The sequence below is a fragment of the Eubalaena glacialis genome, chromosome 2 (assembly GCF_028564815.1).
Source record: "Eubalaena glacialis isolate mEubGla1 chromosome 2, mEubGla1.1.hap2.+ XY, whole genome shotgun sequence".
NCBI lineage: Eukaryota > Metazoa > Chordata > Mammalia > Artiodactyla > Balaenidae > Eubalaena > Eubalaena glacialis.
Window position 1 is genome coordinate 62,389,959 of NC_083717.1, and position 24,828 is coordinate 62,414,786.

At 57.2% G+C, this 24,828-nt stretch overlaps 1 protein-coding gene and 1 long non-coding RNA gene across 3 annotated transcripts in view; one reads left to right on the forward strand and one right to left on the reverse strand.

The window, feature by feature from the left end:
• The first annotated feature begins 70 nt into the window (after positions 1-70).
• Positions 71-4,296, forward strand: LOC133085053 (uncharacterized). The gene is made up of 4 exons (XR_009699521.1): positions 71-262; positions 1,296-1,454; positions 3,227-3,345; positions 3,418-4,296. It is a non-coding gene; the product is annotated as an uncharacterized LOC133085053 (long non-coding RNA).
• A 14,248-nt stretch (positions 4,297-18,544) lies between these two features.
• The window catches only part of ARID3B (AT-rich interaction domain 3B), a 52,129-nt gene continuing 45,845 nt past the window's right edge, over positions 18,545-24,828 (reverse strand). The window contains exons 8-9 of one of the 2 annotated variants that reach the window (XM_061181916.1): positions 23,529-23,627; positions 18,545-21,023 (exon numbers count right to left, since the gene is read on the reverse strand). In XM_061181916.1, the coding sequence (XP_061037899.1) occupies positions 20,860-21,023; positions 23,529-23,627 (263 nt within the window). In that variant the 3' untranslated portion in view covers positions 18,545-20,859. Of the gene's footprint in view, positions 21,024-23,528; positions 23,631-24,828 lie in introns of both variants that reach the window. The other variant, XM_061181915.1, reaches the window with a different exon arrangement.

A 24,828-nucleotide genomic window follows, 5' to 3' on the forward strand; every position in this document is an offset into this window, starting at 1 on the left:
CCGCCTGTCCCTTCCTGCGTGCGGGGAGGAGGGCATTGTTTCGCTGTTGCCCCAGTGAAAACCAGGCGGGCCTTGAGCGCCCGCCTGGCTCCGGGGCCCAGGAGGGCGCTAAAGATCACGGAAGGCTCGGGAAGGCTGTCCCGACTCCCAGTTATGTGGAAGAAGCAAATGAGACCTTATTCTCTTTGTGTGGAGGTTTTTTTAAGCCGTGGTGGCAAGCCGTAGGTGCACAGCAGTTTCTGAGAAGATACCGGAGAGTCACGTAGGCGGGGCCTCTGGAGGGATGGGGTCTGGAAGAAAGGGGGGGACGGGGTGTCTCCTTTTCCTTGAGCATCCTTGGAGGACGGCACTAAGCGGACCAGCATTGTTTCTCAGTTTATAAACCCCCGCCAAACAAAAGCCCTGAGCCCCGCCGCGGGCCGACCCGGCTGCCATTTCTGCCCAGAGTCACTCGGCGGCCCCTTTGCCAGGGCCGCGAGCGTGGGCTCACCAAAGCCCCGCCCACCTACTTGTCCCGCGCATGGTCAAAGCGGAATAACGAGGCCCTGTTTCCAGATGAGAAAACCGAGGTTGGGTCCTTTGGAAGACCTCACTGTTTGTGAGGTCCCCACACTCCCCGCCCCCGGGCTCTAGTTGGCGTCGCTCAGCAAAGCGCGCGGGAGCGTCCTCTAACTGCCCCCGCGCCACGCCAGGGACAGAGCATCCCTCCAGGCCCCACCGCTCCCCGGGACAGCACCGCGGGGCCTGGCCGCCAGCCTTCCCTCTCCCCGGCCCCGCCCCCGGCCCCTCCCCAATGAGGCTGGGCACGCCCCTGGCGCGAGTCGTCACCTCCCAGCCACTCAGGCGCTGTCGGAGCGGAGCCGCCCCCTCGGGAGTTAGGGAGGGCTCTCCAGTCTCTAGCCTCTGGCTCCCCCTTAAACTGGGTTCTGACGGCATGGCTTGAGCGGGTGCTTGGTACCCCCAAAATCTCCGTTAGTTCCACCATCCCTACCGGAAGTAAACAACAGAAGTTAAGTAAAAACGGGATGCTTGCTACACTAGCCTCAAAACCGGCTCCCGGTCCCCCTCCAACCAAATGCACCCATTCCCCCCCAGTATAGAAATTTCAGCAGCCGCTTCTAGTGTGCAGTTGATGACCAAGAGCCCGGCTGTCTGCGCCCCTAGATCCCGCCCCTTTAGGCTCCTGCCTCAGGGGTCGGAGCTTCTGAGTCGCCATTCTTTCCTGGGCCCCAAAGCTTGGCCTATGGCCCGCAGCCATACCAGCCGGGTTTCATCTAAGGGTTTCATCCACTCAGACAAGGCGGGAGGACTCTGGTGTCTCCTCCTCCCACCGCTTGGTGTTGCCTGCAGTTTCCATGGCTCCTGGAAGCCGCGATTGCGTCAGCAGCTGAGGGTGGAGGAGCTCAGAGAGGCTCCTGTCCCTAGCCCTGACCCGGGCGCCTGGCTCTGAGGGGGTAAGTGTGGCCCTCTTCCCGCTAGCCCTCCCACCATCGAGAACACAGGAGTCCCCGCCTCCCAGTAAAGAAGCAGAGCTTTCTTTTTCAGAAGTAGCATAGGTGCCATCTCCCAGCTCCCCCTCTAAAATCTTCAGTCCAGCAGCTGTCCTGCCTGAAATTCTGCCTTAGAGCCTCATTCTTTTGTCTCTTTGTTCCTAAAAGAACTCACACCTAGAAGAAAGAGAGGCACTTGGGAAAAGTGAAGTATGGGTAACTCCCCCACGCCCAGTTCACCCCACCCCACCCCCCTCATTCCTCCAGTGCTGGATGGCTGAGACCTTGGCAACTGGTGGCTGGGGAGGTCAGGGGCCTGGACCACCTTCAGAGAAGGTTTGCTCCACATCCTCCGCCCCTCAGGTCCACGCTCTTTCTCTGGGCCTCAACCCATGTGCCCGCCAAGTCTTTTCTGTGCTGGTTGAGGACACCAAGGAGATGCCTCTGCCCTGTGCCTTGCCACCAGCCACCTGAGCCCCACAGCAACTATGGCCCCCTTGATCTCCCTTTTGCCCCCCTGTGCTCTTGGCTCAGCTCACCTCTCCCCCCAGGCCCCACCTTCTCTGATCCCCTCCTTGTCCTCCTGCCCTTGCTCTCTTCTATCTGCCACAGCCATCTTTGCCCTTTCCGGGGCAGTTAATTCACCTTCAGGCCTTAGCCCAAGGGTCACCCTGGAAAGCCTTTCTGGGAGCCCCAAGGAAGGGTCAGACTCCCTTCTCTCTGCTGCCACGGCACTCGGTGGCTGTGCTTCCCTCTGCGCTGGCTCCACAAGCTCAACAGCCTGACCTGTACCACTCCCCACTCCGGTAGACCATGAGCACCCTCCGCAAACCAAGCCAGGCAAGCTCAGGGTCTCAGTAAGGGCTAGGGGCTGCCCATAGCGAGCCCCTGCCTCTAAGTGGGAAAGACAGAGAACCCAGCCAGTGTGAAGTTGTGGGTGCTATGCAGGGTGTGGAAGGAGCGGGGCAGGGACTGGTCCTCATGGTCCATTTTGGAGAGGCCTTGTGTGTTGGTGAAATGGAGGGAGACAGCTCAGGAGGGAGCTACAGTAACCTGAGCCTGGAGTCAGGGGAGAGGAGAGAGTCAAGGTGTCTAGAAGGGAGAGGGCCTGGTGGGTGGTGCTACAATCCTGAGCGGGGACGGGTCTGGGAATGTGAGGAATAGGCAGGTCAGTTACGGGTCAGGGCCCCCACCTTACAGCTGAAGCTCTGATAGCCAGAGAGGTACTGGAGCAGTGACTTGATTTGAGGGCTTCTGACCCCCTACGTCAGAGCTAAAATACAGTGTCTCCCCAGATGTTCCCCAGCCCTGGCCATTTCTAGGCTCCCACACTGGGAAAGAGAGCAGCAGGATGGAGGAATGTGGGCCCAGTTTGCAGTGGACTGACTACCTGCGTGACTCGGGGCAACTGATTTCCCCTCTGAGCTTCAGTCCCCCCACCCCAAACCCAGGAGGATCAAATGAACCCGTGTTTGTTCAGCAAGTAGCTGGGCCATAGCACCCACAGATCATGGAATCTGTTGGAAATGAGAACTGTTTAGCGAGGTTGAGGCTGGTGTTTATTTGAAATCTGAATCACCAGGGAGAATCCTGGGCAAAAGTTTGGGGTTGAAGGGTTTAAGTGCCCACTCAGCCCCAGGGCCTGTTTCCACATCTGAGGCAAGGCCTCAGAGGCTGGTGCTCTGGGAGGGCAGGCGTGCCCCAGCTCCAGGGTCTCCCCTCTATCCTGCTGTCAGGACCCACTGAGTCAGAGCCCCACGGACCTGACGCCTGGTGCTGCCTGCTGTTCCCGGCACTCCCATCACCCCTGGCTACTGGACTGTGCTCACCCACTGAGCCCCACTGAAGGATGCAGGTGAGCGTGGGGAGGCTGGGCACGGCAGTCCCTGGGGCCTGGGCCGAAGCCTGACTGCTCTTTTCCTGGCAGGTGCTCTGACAGGGCCTCTGAGGGAGACTGGGAGCGGTCAGAGAAGAACCTGTGGGTGTGGCTGGCAGAGAGCAGGTGGCAGCGGGCTGAGCTGGCTGGTCGCCTGCGGGCAGCACTGGAGTCCCTGTCTGAGCAAGCACAGGTGCTGCAGAAGCGGGAACGCGAGCTGGGACTCAGCAGGATCCAGTGTGAGTTGCTGGCTCCGAAGCAGAAAGTGAGGCTCTGGTCCTCTCCTCGTGGTCTTCCTTGCTTGTCCACAGCCCCAGGGAGGTCCCCCGAGCTAGCAAGTTCCCCTTACTAGACTGAAAACCCCAGAATGCTCAGGGCTGATGCCCATATCTGGTGTCATATTCTCAGGAAGAAGGCTTGTCAGGGCCTGGAGCATCCAAAGGAGACAGAGGGAAATTGAGTCCCCAACAGGGCTACCATGTTGAAAGTGTCATCTCTGTGAATGGCACCCCCTGGAGGTGTGCAGTGCATTGCCTGGTGTGGCTGGGAGCAGTGGATAGAGGCAAAGGAAGGACCAGGGAACCTCTGCCCTTCCCCTCCCAGGTAGAATAAGAGGGAAGGAGGTGGCTGGTTTTAGCTCAGTGGACAGAAGAGTTTCCTCAGAAGCCCAGTCACCCCTGGTGAAGCTTCAGTCCCCAGGGAGGGGGAGAGGGTTATGCACACTGAGGCTTCTAGGGGAGGTACCCAGCATCCCTGCCCCATGTGAGAGTATGGACAGTGCTACCCTGTGATGGCCTAGATACCTAAGCCTTTATGTGACCTGGTGGTCTCAGCGCACAGCTGACCCTCCTAGAGCCACTGCTCCCTACCGGCCAGGGAGGACCCTGGGAACCCAGTTGACATGCCTGCTCACTCTCCAGCATTCCACAACAGCAGCCCGTGTACTCTTTTTCTTTGTTGTTTTTTTTAAAATTTATTTATTTATTTATTTTTGGCTGTGTTGGGTCTTCGTTGCTGCACGCGGGCTTTCTCTAGTTGCGGGGAGCGGGGGCTACTCTTCGTTGCGGTGCGTCGGCTTCTCACTGCGGTGGCTTCTCTTGCTGCGGAGCAGGGCTCTAGCCACACGGGCTTCCGTAGTTGTGGCGCACGGGCTTAGTTACTCCACGGCATGTGGGATCTTCCCGGACCAGGGCTCGAACCTGTGTCCCCTGCGTTGGCAGGAGGATTCTTAACCACTGCGCCACCAGGGAAGTCCCAGCCCCTGTACTCTTGCTGGAGCTCCAAAGCCATCAGGAGCTGGGCTGGAGAAGGTGATGTGTCTTGTGTCCAGCTGGAGGTGGAGGGTTTCACATCTGGAGCCAGTGGTGATAACAGCTGTGCAGCTCCTCAGAGCTGCAGGGCACAGTCCCTTGTGTACAAGCCAGGGCACAGGTCCATGCTGGGCCCCCAGCTGGGCTTATCACAGCTGGTGGAGCAGGCAGGGCCTTGTGGAGTGAGCCTGCTTTATCAGGGGCTGCAGACGCTACCCTGCCGGGGGTGGGGGATGTGTGTCGTGAGACTGGGCTAGCCCTCGCCAGGGACTTGTGCTGCCTTCAGCCCTCCCCCCAGCAGGTGGAATGCTCTGTGGCCCGCCTGGAGCAGGAGAGGCTGTGGGGATCTCAGAGACAGAAGGAGTGGAGGAGGCCAGACCAGGACACAGAAGACAAGTGAGGGTGCTCAGAGATGGGGGAGGGGCAGAGTGGCAGAGGACGGGCAGACAGTCCCTTCTGCCCCCATGATCCTGCTACTTACTGCAGACAGAAGTGGAAAAGGCCCAGCAGTGTTTGGACCAGATGGGCCGACAGTCCCTTGGCCCAGAGCTCAGCCTGGGGCCCCCTGAGGTAGGGATGACCAGAGCCCCCCCTCCAAGTGGGCGCATGGCAGGGCCCTGAACACTGGCCCTCCCACACATTCGGCCCTCCCTATACTTCATTCCCAGGTCTTCATTCTTGGAGCAGTAGCTGGGGAAGGAGGCCAGTGCAGGGGCTTCTGTTCCGCCCAAGAGGGACGCCCCTCTCCCCAACATTTGGGAAGACCCTGCGATCATCCAGCTGACTCCTCTCACGGTTCAGATGGGAAAAGTCTGGATGGTAGGGAAAAGCTTGTTCAGGGTCATAACAGTGTGGTCTGAAGATTGGGAGGAGCCCCCTAGACTGACTGTACCTGCTGGAGATGCTGGTGCCAGGCCTGCAAGGCCAGGAGCAGAGTTGGGATGGCAACAGGGCCCAGGCACTTCAGGACCCAGATGGATTCTCGGTGGGGGTAGCTGAGACCCCTGCACAGGCTCAGGATACAGTCTTCCTGCAGGAACGGCTGCTGATGCTCACCCAGGTGGGTCAAGACAGGGAACTTGTCAGCCCTGCAGGGAACCCAGGGTACCACATGAGCCAGGCTATGCCCACCTGTGCCAGGGAGCAGAGAAGCAGGGGAACCTGGGCCCTGTCCTTGGGGGATTCTGAGGTTGAGTGGCTCTAAGGACACCATGGAAAAGAGAACGACCAGGAGGGACAGCTTGGAGCAGGGCCCCCACACAGCCCAACTCCAGTGAGCACAGTTCACATCCTTGTCCACCAAAACAGCACCCTCTGCTGGTGGGCAGCCAGGGACTGTCCAGCCTTAAATCATTTGGTCCAGAGTTGAAGCCTGGAGTTCTGAGAAGCCTCTGTGGGCCGGGGTGGTCAGAGAAGGGCTCCTGGAAGGGTTGACTCTCAGAGGATGCGGAGGTCAGGAACTCGGGAGGAGGGAGCTGCGTGGGTAAAGACCCACGGGCTAGCTCAAGCAGACAGATCCCAGCCAGGGGAGGCTTAGCCATGACTCAGGATGGAGCGGGGTCTTCACAGGTAAACAAGAGACTCAGAAGAGCTGGGCCAGAGCCACCAGCAGCTAGGGGCTTGCTTGGAGCAGCTGCAGCAGCTGCAAGGAGAAAAGACGGTGTTGGAGTGCCACGTGCAGGCCCTGGAGGCAGAGCATGTCTGGCTGCTTGGGGAGAAGTCGGTGCTGCTAGCAGCGCTGAGGGCAGCCCTGGGCCAGGAGGCCTGGTAAATGGCTGCTCGGGCCCACCCCTCAGTGCTCAAGCTGGGCTGGGGTGGGCGGTCCCGTTCTCACACTGGGTGAGATGGCCTGTGGGCAGGAGGTGGGCCAGCCTCTGTCACAGCCGGTAAAGGAGAGGAGCCCAGAACCCCGATCCCTAAATCATGTGGCCAAGGCCAGACTCCCTTCCCCAGGTATCAACACTCCTGGTTGTCACATTCTGGCTCATTTATGGGAGCATGTGGGAAATATGTCAGCTTCAACAAGTCCTGTCTCCCCTACACATGGCTGAGCCCCTCCTGCTGGCCCAGGGCCAGGCTCAGGGGAGGTGAGATAACCTTAGCTGCTGAGCTCAAGGCAGGATGATTGGGAGTGGAAGTGCTTGGGACAGAGGGTTTTGTGTGTACAGGGAGCCGTGAAGGAGTGGTCTCTGTCCCAGTCCCCATCCCTGCCATCAGGACATAGTGAGGACACCCATGCAACTTGGAAAGGAATCATTGAAAATGTATGAAAACAAGGTGTGGGTGATCTGAGGTCCATGCTGTGCCCAGACCACCCCATTTCTACTAGCACATTCAAGGTCCACGAGGTACCAGTGCCCCTCGGGAAAGAGCAGGAGGAGAAAGAATCACATCCCAGGCTTCATGAGAAGGTGGCTGAGTACTGGAAGGCATGCTGGCACCAGGTAGCAGTTGCTCTGAAATTCAGAGGAAGAACTACAGAGACTTCAGAAGCAGAATGAGGCCTGACCTCCCCAGGTTGGTGCATTCTGTCCACCCCTTTCCTCTCCCTCCCCGTTCTCTTCCCCACCGCCCTGTCCTTCCTCCTGCATGCCAATGAATCTCTTCCCCCTTCTTAGGATGTCCCGGCTTTGTCCTCCACTTCTTTCCCTTCTGCCTCTTCCTCATCATGCTCCGTCATTCTCCATTCATTCATTCAGCATGCATTTACAAACCACCCACTACGTGTCTGGCCCTCTTCTGTACACAGTAGAACCAAAGTAGAAGCAGACCACTCCCTGTCCCCAAATGCTTCTGGTATTGGGGTGGGGGGAGAATCAAGCAGGCAATTATAATTTAATGTGCCTAATGAGGGGAGAGGCACTATAAAAGCTATGGGCAGGGCGGCAGATAGCAAAGTCCTCCCCAGAGAGGGGGCTTCTGAGCCTTGAAATCTTCGCTGAGGGATGAACAGGCATCTTCAAGGAACAAAAGAAAAAAGGGCATTTCAACAAGAGGGAAGAGCTCATGCAAAGGCCCAGAGAGGAGAGGCATGGAGGCGGGGGTGTTGTGAATAGTCCCTGACCCAAATGAGAAGTGGAGGAGGTGAGGAGTTGCTGTGAAGTGTGGGGGCCACAGCAAGGGCTCGGGGGTCCCAGGCCCTGTCCACCTGACTTCACCTCTAGCTCCTCCTGGAGGAGGCCTCCTGCTGGCCAGCACCCTCCCTTAGTCTCCTGGCCAAATGCCTGTGTGCACGGGCAGACAGACAGTTGGACACACACACACACCAAGATATACATCAGACACTCACCCAGAGACACGTGCGCTTGCTCCCAGATGTGCCCACACAGAGACACAGAGAAATAGATACAGACACCGAGGAGATGGCTCAGAGCCACAGGGATGGAGAGTTGTAAGGACCTGGATGGGATCCACGCTGTGCAGCAGGACCCCAAACAGAGGTGATCTGTTGCTATGGCTGGAAGCAGAGGGAGAGGGGTCTCAGCAGCAGTGCTTAGCTGGCCCGGGCCTCATAGAAGGTGGAGTTGGTCTAAACTGGGGTCCAGAGCTGGGCTCTGAGAGGGCTGTTAGTTCCTCAAGGAAGCAAATTTGCAGTAACAGTCTGCAACTGCACATTTGTACAGAAAAAAATCTCGGTTTTTGTCTGTTTCTCAACCCAGACTCCTGAGGGTCGGAGATTGTCTCCCTGGGGCCTGGAGGGACTCTGTTCTTTACGGGGTGTGCAGTGGGTCATGTCAGCGAGAAGGTAGGGCACTCAGTGACCAAGGGCCAGGCCCTCTGGTCAGATTCAGGCTCCGGGAAGCCAGGGGAGCCCTATGCAAACACCATGCAGTTGGCCCGTAACCAGTGCAGATGTGAGCCCCAGCTCTAGGGTCTCCCAGCTCCGTGCCCCTCAGGGACTGCCCTGCCCTGTCTCCCTCTTTCCAGTCCCTGGGAGCTCCTCCCAGGACTAGGACTCACCTGTGAGTGAATGGGTGCCCCAGGCCCTGTGCTTGTCCAGGGAAGGTGACCTAGAAGTTGGCCCTGCATCACGGGCAGGGGTCCTGTGTAGAGCAGCCAATGGGCCAAACACAGCAGGGAGAGGGGGCAGCAGCCGGATAGGGTCTGATGCTGCATCAACATCTGGCTGCAGGGGACGTGAGGGGCACCCAGGGCCTCCAGCACTCTCCACCTCTAGTCCCATCCCCCACCTCAGGCTCCTTCCACCCTGACCCTCTCTGGGTCTCTACCTCAGTCTGTCTTCCTCTTCAATCCCAGAATTCTGTGGGCTTCACTGTCCCCAAAATAGTGGTTATGACTGTGGGCTCTGGAGCCTGACCACTGACTCCACATTATACTAGCTGTGTGCCCTTGGGCAAATTACTCCATTTCTCTGGCCCTCATTTGTAAAAACCAAGAACAGCAACAGCTTTCCTCCCCCAGCAGCTGGCTGTGAGGGTTAAACTGGACAAGCATGTAAGAGGCTCAGTGCTGTGCTGGGCACGTGGCACATAGTCATGACATGTTAGCTGCTACTGTTACACACTTCATGCTGCTGCAGGCCTGGCCGCTTTGAGGCAAAAGTCTCCCTTCTGAATCAGGGTCCCTTTGGGGCCAAAGAGCTGCCATGGGGGTTTGATCTCATTCACCCTCTGTGTTAGCTTGCTAGGGCTGCCATAACCAAGGACCACAAAATGGGGGCTTAACCAACAGAAACTTACTGTCTCAAAGTTCTGGAGGCTGGAGTCCAAGATCAAGATGTTGGCAGGGTTGGTTCCTTCTGAGGGCTGTGAGAGAGCATCTGTTCCTGCCTCTCCCCCAGCTTCTGGTGGTTGCTGAGTCTTGGACATTCGCATCACCCCAGTCTCTGCCTTCATATTCACAGAGGACTCTCCCTGTGTGTATGTTTCTGTGTTCAAATTTCCCCTATTTATAAAGATACCAGTTACACTGAATTAGGGCCCACTCTAATGAGCTCATTTTAAATTTACTTCTGTAAAGACCCCGTCTCCAAATAAAGTCCCATCCTGGGGTACTGGAGGTTAGAATGCAAACATATCTTTTTCTGTGGGGGACACAGTTCAACCCACAACACCCTCCAATTTGCTTCCTGCTACCTTCTTGTTGGGTGGGTTGGGTGTGACTTGGGATCTTGGGGGCCCAGCTGTTCTTTGTCTTGTTTTTCCCCTCCCTTAATCCCAGGACCCTGGCACAGCCGCAGAGGGCCTGGAGTGTCCACGGGAGGGGCCGCTCAGTGAGCCCCCAGGCACCTCATCCACATACGGGCGAGGGAGGCAGACTGGGGTCCAGGCTGGAAATCGGGCTCCTCTCTGCAGGCCAGGCCCTGCCCAGACTCAAGAGCCTGTGTGGGGGTGTCTGTGGGCATGAGAGGATGGGGGTGGGGCTCCCCTCAGATGGGGCTGCAATCTGTCCTTCACTGCCTGGCCCTGGCCAGTGACAGGAGCAAGACGCAGGCTCTGGAGAGGAAAAACAACCAGATGACTGCCAGGATCCAGAGGTGGAAGGTGGGAGGAGCTAGGGGCTGCCTGGGGTGGGGGCAGTTGGGGCCCACCTGGGGTCAGGGCCCCCAGAAGCCCTTCCTGATGACCCTAGAGTCTTCCCCAAGCCTGAAACCAGGGACCTAGTGCAAAAAAGTAAGCAGCCCGGGCTCCGTCACAGGCACTAGCCCCTTCCCCTCATGGTGCCTCAGCTTCCCTGTCTGTATAATGGGTCGCAAACTCCCTGTCCTGGCCCCTGTAAGTACCTGGGGGCTCAGGTCCAGGGTGTGGGGCCTCTTGGGCTAAGGCAGCCCTTCTGTCCACAAATGGACGAGGGCCTCTCACTCCAGTCTGAGCTGGATGCCTGGGGGCAGGAGCAGGACTCTGGGTGCAGCTGGCACCGGAACCTGCAGCGTGAGCTACTAGGTGCAAGGGTCGGTGCCCTCGGTTGAGTGTGGCCCGGGCCTGCCCACACCCCAGGACAGGGACACGAGAACCTGGACAGTCCAGCCGGCTGAGAAGGAAGGCCAGCTGCCCAGGTGTTCCCGAGTCCTAGGCACCCGCCCTCTTCCCACAGGTGCGGGCCCCGGCAGAGACCCCAGGCAGGCTCTGAGTCTGTGCACGCAAGGTGGGCTCCACCCCATCCCCAGCCCCCTGTGGAGGTCTGGGCCCAGCTTGGCTTCTCTCTGGGGACCAGACTGGCATTTACTGAGTGGGCACCAGCCAAGCCCACTCCCCTCAGCCTCCAGTCCCATAGTCTGCAGGGGAGGCCGCTGTGGAATCCGCCCTGGGCCTCTCAGGCAGCGGGGTTTCCAAGAACACAGAGATGGGGTTGTGGCCAGGTGGCCTTGGACAAACCCTCTGCTGACTCTGGGCTCAGGTCCCCATCTGTGCACTGGGCCTGGTGTCGGCAGGACTCAGGGGTTCCTGACCCTCACTGATACTGTGACCCTATCTGGTTTACCCATTAGGTTGCTGTCCCTGGGTCACACTCCAGATCTTTAGGGCCTGTGTCCCAGTGGAGTGGCCCACTGTCCTTGGTTGGGCTAATGACATTCAGAATGGGATGTGGGCAAGGCCTGCCCCAGGTGCTGCCAGAGCCGAGGCCTGCAGAGAAACCCAAGCAGTGTCCAGGGCCCGCCCCCCACCCCCCCCAGTGGCAGAGGGGAAAGCTTGGGAGCAGGCACGGGCAGAGCCACTGTAGCCCCACTGGGAGATGAGAGCTGGCCTGGGTTGGTCCTGGCTGCCCTCCCTCAGGGCTGGGGACAGGGCCTCCCAGGCAGAGGATGCAGCTGTGTGGACTGGGCCCTCTAAGACCACACTGGGTCCTTGTGGCCAGGAAACTGAGGCCAAGGCCACCTGGAGAGGTGACGGTAGGGTGAACTCCGGAGGGGGGGAGGGGAAGGCTTGTTGGAACCAGTGAATCGGGATCAGGATGTCTCCTCCGAGGGCCAAGAGCTGAGCCTAGACCCACTGCAGGCTGGACCCCAGGCTGCCCTGCTCTTGCACGGTCTCGGGGTGGCCCTGGGTGGGGACCAGGCACTCACTCCTTGGCAGGGTGGGCTCACCAGTCAACACAAAGCAAGTGCATCACGGTCAAGGCTCTGTGGGCCTGGCCTGGTGCACAGGGACCCAGTGCAGGGAGAGAGGGGAGGATCTGGACACAGAGGGGGATTTGGAGACCGGGGCCTGCCCTTAGGAAGCTCTCGGGCTGGAAGGAATTAGTCATACAGGAAGCACTGAGGGAGTTTCACCCATCAATATTTTTGGATTCAGGGAAATTTTTAGTCACCTAAAAATTTGGAGGGGAAGGAAGAGGCCATCTTGCTCCTTCCCCCTAGTGCTGTTCCATCAGCTTCTCCCAGCACCTGATAGTCATCTGTCCCTTCTTTGGGTCAAGGCATAGTCCCAGGCAGGCCCCTGTGAGAATGGAGTGGGGTGATGTCCTTGGGGAAGCACCAGATCGAGAAAGGAGCCAACGACCGTCCCCCCACCCCCAGTTCCTGCAGACTTCGCTGCAGGAGGTGGGCTCCGAGCTGACCCAGATGCGGCCTAAGCTCGAGAAAGTCTGAGACGTGCTGAAAGCTCAAGCCTCAGAGCTGGAGGCTCAGCAGCTGGCCCTGGAGGGTGCCCAGAACCAGGGGCTCAACTCACCCCCACCTCTGTGCCGCTGCCAGGCCTGCATGCCCAGGGAGGGACCCACAGTCTCCCCTGCCCATTCCTGGTCACACTGTGGCCACTGGCTTTCCCTTCCTCGACTCCCTAGTCAAGTCCCTCCCAAGCCCTCACTGCCCCCTTCCCGACAGGGCTGAAGCCCTCGAATGTGCTCACTGCCTCTCCCCACTCCCCCTCAAGGTGGCAGAGAGCCTTGCTGAGAAGCTGAGGCTGGAGCAGCAGCTGAGGACTCTGGAGCAGGAGCTGGTGGGAAAGTGAGGACCACGGGCGGTGAGGGGCACCCGGATCTGAGGGGCTCACGGGGAGAAACCCCCCTCCCTCACAGAGATGCTCACCAGGCCCCACAGCTCTTCCCCTGCCCCTGAGAATCTGAGGCAGGTGGCAGGGGGCGTTTGGGGACATGCTGTTAAGTGAGCCCTCTCATCCCCTCGGGGGATACTGATGGGCCTGGGGCCTGATGTATCGCCCTGTCTGCCTTCTCCTCTCTGAAGAGGGGAATCTAGGGGAAGAAGCAGGAGGGAGCGTGGCTAGGTGGGTTCTGGGGGCACAGGGAGTCAGGATGTCTGGGTTCCTGGGCCTGGCGTCAGAGATTGAAGGAGAGTGCCCTTCAGAGCTGAAAAGTCCTGTGCTCGAGTCAGCTTCTCCACCAACCAACTAGGTGAGCATGAGCAAGTCTGCCTTCTCTAAGCCTCAGTTTCCTCATCTGCAAAATGGGGATACTGACAGTACCTACCTCAAAGGACGATGTGAGGATTACACGAGACAGTGCATGGAGCACAGTGCCTGTTTCCAGTCCCCCTAAGCTTCCTGATACCTGGGGTCCAGTTTGGGTGAGTCAGTATTAAAACCATAAAACCACAGAGATGTGCCCAAGACCAACTGTGTATGGGGCTTCAGTCACAAAGCCTATCCATTGTTCCACCAACAAGGCATTGTTTGCACTTCTTATTAAGTTCAGGAAACAATTTGATATAATGTGCAGCCACCAGTGATAGACAATGTAGCAATGCCCACGACCAGGAGCTTGAATACTGTTAGTTCTTGGATCCTATTTCACTCTGACCAAGGGCCTCATCTTTATGACCCTGCATGGAGGAGCTGGATGGGGTGGGGGATCCTGTCTTTTGCCTCAGCTGCTCTCTGGGGATCCCGAGGGAAGGGAGGCAGATCTGTCAGTGGACCCTCAGGCTGGGAACTGTGTCCACAGGGAACAGGAGCTGGTGCAGCTCCGAGCATCAAGGGCTCCAGCGCCGGGAGGACAGGAGCCTCCATCCGCCTCTCAACTCCTGAAGGTAGCATTTGGGGATTCTCCAGAGGGACAGGCAAGAGTGACCCCTGCCTCCCTGTGGGACCCAGGCCCAGTTTCTCTCTCTGTCTTCGTCTCCCCATCCGCAAGTTGGAGGGGGAAACAGAGGCTCGAAGGGTCCCTCCAGCTTGGACCTTTGCTGGTTCTCCTGGATTCCTCAACTGCCCACCCTTCCGTGGCAGAGGTGGAGCTACCGCATATCTGGTACCTGCCCTGCCTCTGCGCCCTCTGTGGGGGTCAGCCTCTGCCTCATCTGCTTCCAGATCTTAGCCACAGCCCTGGAACCAGAGGAGAGGAGCATCTGAGAAGCAGCCAGGGGCAGTGCCCAGGCTGGGGAAGAAAGGTGGCGTGGAGACTGAGGCCCAGAGCCACGAGGGAACAGATTCACAGCCTCGCTCTGCAGCATAGGAGATTGAGGTCAGCCCCTGGCCCAGCCCCAGGGAGCCGGGCAGTCCTGGCACAGAGGGCCTGGATTGATAGGCCTCAGGAAACCAAGCGGGACAAAGACTCTTGGGGAGAGGGGAGGCCCCTGTGGCTATGCCTTTAGCCCCCAAGGCCAAAGTCTCTGTCAGGCCTATTGTAGGTGGCTGCAGTAAGAGGCTGTCATTGTCCCCCACCTGCCACGGAGCCTGAAATGCTCATGCCGGCACAAGGTTCCTGACTCTCAGTGGTTGAGGCCACCTGGCTCTTTCCCAGGGGGACCCTGTGGCTCAGAGTAGAGCTGGGCAGGGAGTGGCCAAGTGGGGATGCTGGGGTCCTTGTGGGGCTTGGTTGGCCCACTCATTGCCCCAGTGCCAGCAGAGTGATGGCTGGGACCCTCTGTCTTACTGGTGAAGGCCTTGGGCACTGGGCTTCAGGCTTTTCAAAGTGAGTTTTCATTTACTTGTGCTTCATTCAAATCACTCTACAGTTTCCATTTCACAGACAGGAAACTGCCCAGAGAAGGGCAGTAACTTGCCCTAGATCACACAGCAAAACAGCAGCTAAGCCCCCTGGTTCCCTAACCTGTCCCAGAAAGGTGGTTTCTCATTTCATACTGCCTATTCTGAGCTTGATAGCAGGACCATCTTCAATGGCCACAGGCCAGGCCTGCTTAGGGTTGTCATCCCCCTCAAGGTCATCTGGCCATTTTTCTTTTTCTGAACTTCCCTCCCCACCCTCCTCTGTGCTTCCTTCCCCTACAGAGCTCTGTCAGCTGGGCCACATGCCCCCCAGAACCATCTTCGATGCTGTCACTGAACGCTCCCCCCATCTACTGCCTTAAGTGAAGCAGGGTTTTGCAGAGGGGGACTCTGGCAGGGTGATGGGACAGAACATCTTTGGGATTGTTTCTCCAGCATCGTCCTCCACAAAATGTTCTCTGCCCTCCCTGCCATATACAGGCTACTGTGGGGGCTGCCAAGTTCTCAACTGATTGGTCCAGCACTGGGTGCTGAACCCAACTGAACCAATGGTCTCCTTCCTGGGGTCACTGGACTTAGGACAAAAGAGTAATCTTTCCAGGGCTGAAGACTGGACACATAAAACTGGGGAGCTGTCAACCGCCCTGTTTTTCTCTGCGGAAAAAGTTGTATTTCAGTAAGAGCAAATGGAGCTGATGATTCCCAGAAAGTGAAATTGGGATGGAGAGATTTTGGTTCAGCCCAGGGGGTCTCATGCATGCAGAAGACATAAACTTGACCTTTGGGATGGTCATCTCACCTTGCTCTGTAGCTCAGGCGTCAGGCTGAGCTGGTCTTCAGGAGGGGAGGAATACCTTCCACAGGCAGCGCTTCTGGGTTCCAGACCCTTCCTGAGGCCAGCCCCAGGTCCCATTGCCCTTGGGCTCCTCCACACACCCTGGTGTCGGAGAATAAATACCCCTCCTGTCTGCTCATATGGGCCTGAGCGATTTGGGTCCCTTACGAGGGAATGCCTCCAAACCAGATGGCTGCCCCCTTGTCCCAAAGGCCCTCCCGGTAGGCGGAGCATTGCCCTCCACCGTCGTATCTCAGACCCGGCTCCGGTTTGTTCCCCTGGCACAGAAGGCCACCCCACTACCCCTTTGCCTTCTTGTGTGTCCCTGTGTCCCAGCTGCTGACGGGGTTTGTACTCACTGTCTCCAAGCGCAGCGGGGGCTCCCACTCTTCCCAGTCCTGCTGGTCTGGTCGGTTCCTTCTCCCCTTCCTTCCGGTGGTGATTACAAACCTTCTCTTTCAGAAGTCCCAAGCCACCAACTCCCCCTCCTTTCCGGGCAGTAACCGGCACTTCATTTCACAGGGAGGCGGGTGGAGACGCTGTCGGCCCCAGGCCCTTCCCAGCCGCCCCCCACCCCCGCTCGCCCCGTTGGCTGCGCGGAGGGCACATGCCCAGCCCTGGCCAATGAGGTGGGGGAAGCTGCGGCTCTCGTGGCTGGGAAAGCTGGTCCCGGAGATGCTCATGTCCCTCAGGTGACCCCCCTGCTGTGCGAGGCTTGGGGGGTCGGGTGGGGCCAGAGCCGAGACGTGGGATGATCAGACCCCCCTCCCGGCGTCCTCTGCTTCCCTCTCGTCACCGCGCTGGGTAACCCCTGACCTAACTGAAAAGAGGCATCTGCGGGAGAAGTTGGACAGCTGCATTAGAATCCGTTCCCAGCCCTGCCATTCACTACGTATGTGACCTCGTGCACACTTCTGCTCTTCAGTTTCTTCATCTGTAAAATGAACAAAGTCACTGCCTCACAGGTCTATGGGTGCAGTGTTAAATGAGACACTGAGCACAGAGTGCTTTGCCTCGCTCGTGGTTAGGGCAGATTCTGGACTCCGTAGCCACCGACTGCTCTTCTCACAGCTCTGGGACCTCGTGCTAGTTACTCAACCTCTCCGCGCCTCCAAATTCATAAATGTGTAGAGGAGCAAACGAGTTAATTCATGCAAAGAACTTAAACCACACCTGGCATACACCAGTGTTCAGTAATTGGTAATTTCACAGCCTTCTTATTACCATCAGTGCCATCCCATGTCCTGGGGCACACGTTCAGAGTTCCTCTGGGGTACAAACCTGGGAGCACAATTGCTGGGCCCCAGGGCATGGGCACGTTCCACTTTACTAGGTACAGCCAAAGTGTTTTCCAGAGTTAGGCTAATTTACACTCCCCCCAGCAATCTGTGAGAGTTCCCATTGCTCCCCATCCTCGCCAAGGCCTGGTATTTTAAGACTACAGTTTGTGCCAATCTGATGGTGTGGAATGGTTTTTTGTGCATTTCCCTGATTACTAATGAGGACCATTTTATTTCCTCTTCTGCCAGACACCTGTTCTTGACTTTGCCCCCTCTCCTCAATCCTTTTTGCTTTTGTCTTAACAATAAGCATTTAAAAAAGAAAGAAAGAAATTCTGACTAGTTGTGTGTTGCAAGTATCTCCTCCCAGTTTGTCTTTTTATCTATGGTACCTTTTGATGAACTTTTTTCGGAGGGTCTAGTTTGAGGAATTCTTCCTTTTCTCAAGGTCTTAGATATTCTCCTATATTTTTTTCTGTTAATTTAGAGTGGGATGGAATTGCAGTGGCTCAGTGCCTTGTTCTTCTCAGATTCTCCATCTCTATCAGGAGGCTTACTCAGCTGCCACTTCTCCCTCCGCCTCCCCTCACATCCACTCCATACTTTTTCTATCTCAAATGTCTCTGGACCCTGCTTCTCCTCATCTCTGGGCCGCCTCCTATACCAGGCCCACTGAATCTCCATGTGGCAGCCCCCTGGTGTGTCACAGGAGGTTGTGACGTGTGATCCCAACTATTGGTTAGTAATTAAAGTACTAAAGGGTTGGTTATTTCTTTCAAAAGATTTTAAAGAATCAGTGAGAGGTTCAAGACTGTCCCAGTGTCACCCTAACTTTCTAGCACTTCAAAATGGCAGAGAGAACCCCACCTGTGCCTCAGAGGTTGCAGACAGGCGAGGTATATGTTGTTATGGATGGAGGAGGGCAATCACAAACCCACCCAGTGCTTTACCTCTCTGCCCATTTCTTTTGGTTTTGCCAAAACCAGGTTGTGCCCATACGATGCGCATCGTGGCAGAGAAAAAGGCTGAGCAGTCTGGGTATAGGCCTGTTTCAGTGGCAGTGTCCCAGGGTGTCCATGCCTAGAATGTCTCCCAGCTCCAGATCACCCTTCTAGAAAAGCCTCTTTCTAAGCCTATGTCCTCCTTAAAACATGTCAGCAGGGTCCCGATGCTCAGAGGATGGTGCCCGAATTCCTTAGCCTGGGCTCCATCCTGGCCCCAGCCACACTTCTTTCCAGCACCCCCCAACCCTAGGCACTGCCCCCAGTTCCCCAATGGCAGGTCCTTTGATGCCACCGAGCTTCCACATGTATCACTTCCTCTGCTCTTCCTCACGTCTCCAGTTGGCCACCTCATTCTTCTAGCTGAAATGTCCGCTGCTGGGAAGCCTTCCAGAGATTCCCTAGTGAGCTGCTCCAGCATTTATCTACCCCACTGGTCCCAGTCATGCTGTATCCTAAAGACTCGGTTTTTGTCTAGAGTCGTGTGTGCCTCCCAGACAAGAGTGTGAGCTCTGTGAGCGTGGGGACTGTACTTATTCAGCAGGAGCTCAAAGAGGGCTTGCTCATGGAGGAGACCCCTGGCCCTGTGCCTGCTGGGACCCTCACGTGACACCAGGGGAGTCAGTTTTGGTGATCATGCAATATCAGCGGTGCCCGGCTAATATAGAAGACAGGCTGAGAGTAAGCGCTTTGGGAAAACGATGGGTGAGCAGCGAAGAAGAGAAGGGTTAGGAAAAATCAAGGGATCAGAGGAGTAGTTCACTTAGCCCCTTTTATTCTGAAGGTCCTCGCCTCTTCCCTAGTACTGTCAAATGAAAGAGTCACTGAAAGCGCCCGTGAGACCTGCTTGTGTGAAGAGGTAGAGGTTTATTGAAATATAAACATTCGAGAACATGTAAGATAGAAAATGACCACAACATATACAGACACTTGCTGCAAGAGGACTTCTGAGGTATTTATCCACTGCCTAGGCTACCCATGTGCTATCACATTTTTTTCCTGGTTAAATACAAGTAAGATGGGGAAGGGGAGGGGACGGAGCGGCCCTGGCCAATGGCTGCCATGTCACCTCAGGGTTGCACCGTCAGGAGAGCTCCTCTTGGCCCAGGGCCCCATTCTGGGGGCACCTGCCGGCGCTCCCACCCTCGGGCTTTCAGGCTGAGACCCTGCTGTTGCCCCTGAGGGCAGCGAGGGCCTGCTGAGAGGGCAAGCTGGGCAAGCTGCCTGAGGAAAGGGAGAGGATCCAACAACCAGGAAGACACAGTGCACCACCCCTGTGTCCTCCAGGTGGGAAGAGTCCATCCTTTGTGACCAAAGCCCTGAGAAAGACACACTGGCCAAATGTCTGCGACGCCTTCAAGTGGGCCCAGCGCCAGCCAACCGGGCTCCCCCCTGACACAGACCTCAGAGGCCCTTCTCTGCCAGGCCCTGCGCCGGCCTGGTGAGGCCAGGAGAGGGTCAGCCCCCAGTGGATGGGGCTGTGTGTGTGAGTATGTGTGAGTGTGAGACAGTGTGGAGGGCTAGGGAAGGGAGAGAAGATGCAGTCAGTGCAGCTGCAGCTCACTGGGCTGAGGTATGCGTTTTGTGCTCAAGCGTATGATTTCCCTTTCCTTTCCTAGATGGACTGAGCGTTAGTCGTGCGTGGGCTTGTGCCACCATGGTCTCCCAGCGCCACAGCGCGACGATATCACAGCGGGTGGGGTTCCACTGAACACTGCAGGGCTTACTCGATTGAGAGGTGAGCCTTGTGTGAGAATCACCTCTTCTTTATGACACAGGAACAGCCCACTCCACCCCAGGGTCCAAGAGGAGAGACAGAGCTCTTTCAGCATCTCCTCACCCTCTGGGGCAGCTCGACTTCTCCAAGGCCCGTGGCCTCCACAGCCCGCTCCTGCCCTGAGGTGGGAATGTTGAGTGATGGGAAGATGCCCTGCCCCCACCCTGGCGAGCTGGGTGCTGGGGTTTGGGACTGCCCTGCTCTGGTGGGAAATGGGTCAAGGGCCATCTTGAGAACCGGTGTGGTTTCACGATCCAACCTGCGTGAGAGCAGGCCTCTCCGTTCCACCTCCTCCTGCCACTGTGATCCCTGAGTCATCTCTCCTGCTGCCTCGCTCGCACCCTCACTGGGGTCTTAGGGAAGGGCCGGAGGGGCTGGGGTACCAAGTCATTTGCTCGGCTTTGGGGGTGATCTGCTTTCATTTCTTTGGTGCTACAATACCAACAATAAAAATTTTAAAGTAAAAAAAAACACAAAAGTCAGCAAACACATATAAAAAAGATTTCAGAGATGCAAATACTTCCTGAAGAATCAAACATCAACAGTTACAAATCTGAGGTATTTCAATGAACCTGACATTGGCAGGTTTGGGCCCCACGAGAAGAAGAGGGGCCCAAGGGACAAGTGGGCTGTTTCCTGGGAGAGCTGGCCAACAGGGATGAGTGGGGGCGTGAGGTCTGGGAGGGTCAGAAAAGGGTCAGTGGAGTGGGTGCCAGGGCCTGCCTGGGCAGCCCCTGAGGCTCTGCCTCTCCCTCAGCAGATGCCCAGCAGGCCCTGGGTCCTGAGGACTGCCCTCATGATCCCTGTCTTGGGACCATTAAAAGGGGGATATGGGGCCCTGAGGACTGCTTCAAGACTTGAATTTGAGAGACCCACACCCCAAGAACCAAACATGGGAGGCAAGGTGGGCTGGGAGGACCCCATGCCATGCTCAGCAGAGAAGGGCCACAAAGACATGCTCTTGGCTCCTAGCAGCCCCACACTGGAGTCAAAGATTGGGGGACTGAGCAGGGGAAGAGACCAGTGACCCTGGGGTCATGGCAGAAGGCAGGGGAAGGGAAATAAATTAAAGGGGAAGGGATGTGGAGGGCCTCCAGCCCTGTGTCAGCTTACAGATTGTCAATACATTGTGCCCGGGATGGGAGGTGGCCTGGGAGCCCTGGAGGAAGCTGGACGCCCACAGACCCCGCCCAGTTCTCCAGGACAATCCCTGATTGGACAACGCTGCCCTGTCAGGCCCCTCCAGCCTCTCCTTGCCTCTAGAGTACAGCAGGACCTGATGGAGCCTGGACAGACGGACAGGTCCAAACTCTCAACATCTGGCCAAATGGTGTTTGATGTGGGCTCCATGAGATGAGGTAAATTCTGTGCATCAACTTCCTCCACTCTCGATGGGAGGGTGGAGGGAGTTGGGAGCTGGGTCCTGCCCCTCAGAGGGACCAGCTGGTGGAGGGCTCTGCACTGGGGGTGCCCCTGGACGAGGTAGGACTTGGCGAGCAGTGAGAACTGCTGCTGCTGCTGGCGCTGCTGCCGATGCTCTGGGGAGCGGATCCTGCGATGAGGTGGACCACAGGTTTCTGGGCAAACAGCACACCTGAGCGAGTGGGGGCGGGGAGAAGGAAGTGTGAGCACATGGGCAGAGGAGGGACAGGTTCAGGGGTTCAGTTCATTCCACTGTATCTATTGCCGCCTAACTCTGGGCGAAGAGGCTCCATGCTGGACACTGCGCTAGGTGACGACACTGCCCCGCCTGCAGGTGCTTACAGGCTGGTGAGGGGGACAGAGTCATTTTGCTGAAATGTCACAAAGGCTCTAAGTGAAGTGTACCCAGCGTGTTGTGGGGAAAAAAGGCGGCTTTGGAGGGCAGGGGAAAGTGGGTAAGGAGAAGCTCTGGCGGGAGAGCATGCCTGGACTTTTTAGAAAAAGTGGCCACATGACGAGGAGGAGACGGTGTGGCAGGCAGAGGAAATCTGAGAGAACAAAGAACAGAGAGAGGCGGCGAACGTGCTGGAGGCTGGTGCAGCAATGCGGTAGGCCCGGGGGGAGCTGAAGGCAGGCATGCGGCACAGGAGGCTGGAGAGGTGGGAGGGCGAGGAAATGGAGGCCTGCGTGTCTCTAGGCTGCCAGGGTCTTACCCTGTGGGGCTTGTGAAGCCCCTGCAAGTTTTAAGAAGGGGAAGAAGGGGACGGACATCACGAGATGGGCATTTCAGAGCTCTCTGTGGGGCTGGGAGGATGTGGGTGGATGGAAGCCTGCAAGTAAGCTACTCTAACAGGGGAGAGGAGAGGTCTGAACCAGGGCCATGCGGCGGGGACGCAGCAGAGCAGCGGCGTCTGCTGAGCTCTGGGGGGCGATGGGCCTGAGGGGCTCTCAGGAATGACTTCCAGGCTCCGGGCCTGGGTGACTGCACAGCCACTGAGAAAGGACACAGGTGGGACAGGATTGAGGCAGGTGAGGTTTGGGGAGCCTTCAACTCTCTTCTGACTGCTCCCCATGCTGAGGGAGAGGAGGCATATCCTCTCTCTCTTGAGAGAGGATGAGAGGAGATGCAGAGCCAGGCACTGATCTCCCCCTTCCCTGCTTTCTGCACAGACCCACTCCCAACCCCCAAACCTCCTCAACCACACGGCACCACCAGAAGGCAAAGGGCATCCAGGCCCTACCCGCCGGCTCGCCCAGTCTCCTTGAGGGGTCTGTGTTAGGCAGAGACCTTTGAATGTGGCGTGGTCTCTGAAGCACTGACTCTGTGGTGATTGGCTAGGCAACTTGGCATCCCTGCTTCTCTGCAGGCTGCTTCCAGGAACTCTGCCCCTTCCCTGGCCCCAAGCGTGATGCCCCCAGCAGGTGGCCCGGCAGAGATCCAGAGCGGCCTTGGCCCCAGTCCCCAGAGTAGGAGCACTCAAAGCATGCCCTGTGGAAATGCCCCTGGTTTCGATAGAAGGTGCAGCTCTAACCCCTCTCCACTGGGCACCTCCCCATGCCCTCTCTAAAACAGGTGGTTGATGCCCAGGCTCCCAGCAGGAGGCCACTGGCCAGTGTGCCCATGCTCTGGGGCCCCCACTCATCAAGCTGTGCTTAACAAGAGTCAGCTGGAGGGACTTACCTGGTGGCACAGTGGTCAAGAATCCGCCTGCCAATGCAGGGGACACAGGTTCAATCCCTACTCCGGGAAGATCCCACATGCCGCGGAGCAACTAAGCCCACGCACCACAACTACTGAAGCCCGTATGCTGCAACTACTGAAGCCCACGCGCTGCAACTACTGAAGCCCGCGGGCCTAGAGCCCGTGCTCCGCAACAAGAGAAGCCACCACAATGAGTAGCCCGCGCACCGCAACGAAGAGTAGCCCCCGCTCGCCGCAACTAGAGAAAGCCCATGCGCAGCAACAAAGACCCAATGCAGCCAAAAAAAAACAAAAACAAAAACCAGTCAGCTGGCTTTATCCCCAAACTCATCTCTACACCAACAAAATGGGAGTGGGAAACGGATTGCTGTTTCTATGAACACTAAGTTGAACACCTTGGAAAGTCTTCGTAAAGGTGCTAAACCAACCAACCAACAAAAAACTGTTGCCAAATTAGATTTAGGGAGAGACAATTGTAAAAGACTGGGGGGAAAATCATGAAAATATAGGCTGATTCTGCTGCACTCAGATTCCTTTGTCTGTGTCAGTTCTTGGACCATGACAGATGATGTTTAGGAAGAGAAGAGCTGAACCAGTCAAAGAAAGGAGACCCATGCATTGAAAGACTGTAATGGTGGACACTGATTTAACTTATAATACAATGTTAAAGGTGTGGATAGAGTTGATTATGATTCTTTACATTAAATGACTTTTTCAAATAACGAGCCAACCACTGGTCGAAAAAGGGTTAGACAAGGGGTCTCCATCACTTTGTCAAAGGTGGAGGGGGATCTGTCATCCTATTAGCAATCCTCAGCCCTCCTCGTCCAAAGAACTACTTTACCTTTGTAACCTTGAAAGGAAGCCACCCCTGGGAAGGTGTTCAGACAGGAGGGTGACAAGGGGGTCTTGCAGGGAGCTGTACTGAGGCTGGCTGCCACCCTGCCGCCTCCTTCAGAGCGCCAAGAGCCTCACCTGCATAAGTGGTGCCGTCGATGTCCACAGACATGTTGATGCTCCCAATGCTGCTCGTGGTCAGGTTCAGTGCTGCAGCCGAGGCCTCTGCTCTGTCCTCTGCTGGGGACAAGGGAGACAGCAGGCCCGGTCAAGCCCTCCGGCATTTCTGTCGTTCCCTCCAAGGCTCTCCCGCCCTCCCGGCCTGGCCACAGCAGGCTGAGGCCTCCCAGAGTTAGAAAGCACCTGGATGACCTTCCGCCGAGTGTAAGGTGTGGCAGGAGAACCAGGCTGGTGAACATCCTACGGCTGGCTTTCTCCACTGAACCACTTCACCTTCCCAACTCCCTCTGCCCTCAGAGAAGAGGGATCACATAGACAAGGAGGCTGACCTCAGCTCGCAGCTGCGCACTGATGCTTTCAACACGATTCAGCAAACCCTGAGCACCCACTATCCACCGGGTGGGGCATCAGAGGTCACTAAGACCCAGTCCCTTCCTCTGAGGATTCGCCTTGCCTCCTCCTCCCCGTAACCAGGCTGGGAGGTCCTCAAGGAGAGGGTCTACCTGCCCAGCACCTGGCACTCCCTCTCAATCTGAGCCATCCGTGGTTTGTGGAAGGCTGCAGGCGCTGGCACACAGGGCCTCTGCCCTTTCATGATGTTGAGAGCCAAGAATTCTTCCAGAGGAGCTGCCTCATCTACTAGCCTCTGGCTTGTGCAGGGCCAGGGGCACCTGGCCTGAGTGGGTAAAGAGGGCAGAGCCCTGCTGTCTGGGCTGTCGCCTCCAGTTCCCTTCAGCTCCTCGCCGGGGGGAGAGGGACAGGGAGGGGCTGCCTGGGAACACGCACAGCTCTCTTCACACCTGATTTCTTCCCAACACGAGCCTGCTCATGTTTGTTCTGAGACAGAGTCAAGAATGGCAAAGAAAATGTGTGTGACGGGGAAAGAGGAGAAAGGGGAACAAGGGATGTGGAGTGTGTGGTTCGGGGGGGCGGGGAGAAGGTGGGGCACCTGAAAAATGTGGAGGGGAAGGGAAAGATGCCAGTTATGCTGCCAAACTTGTATTTCCTCCTGCCCTCTCTCCCGGGGGTCACCGGCAGCCTGGCCTGAGGCAGCTCTGGCCCCTCACTGAGCCTCCGGAACGGAGGTGCTGTCTTTCTCCCAGACGGTGAGGCACGGGGGTGAAGGGCGAGCCCTTTAATTGACACAGATCAAAAGGCAGGAGGGGACAGGGAAGACACAGCAGCTGTCCCTCAAGGTCGCCTGCTCCTCCTCCTTGAACAACTGCTTTTCCTCTTTGCTAGAGAACAGGGCGCGCCT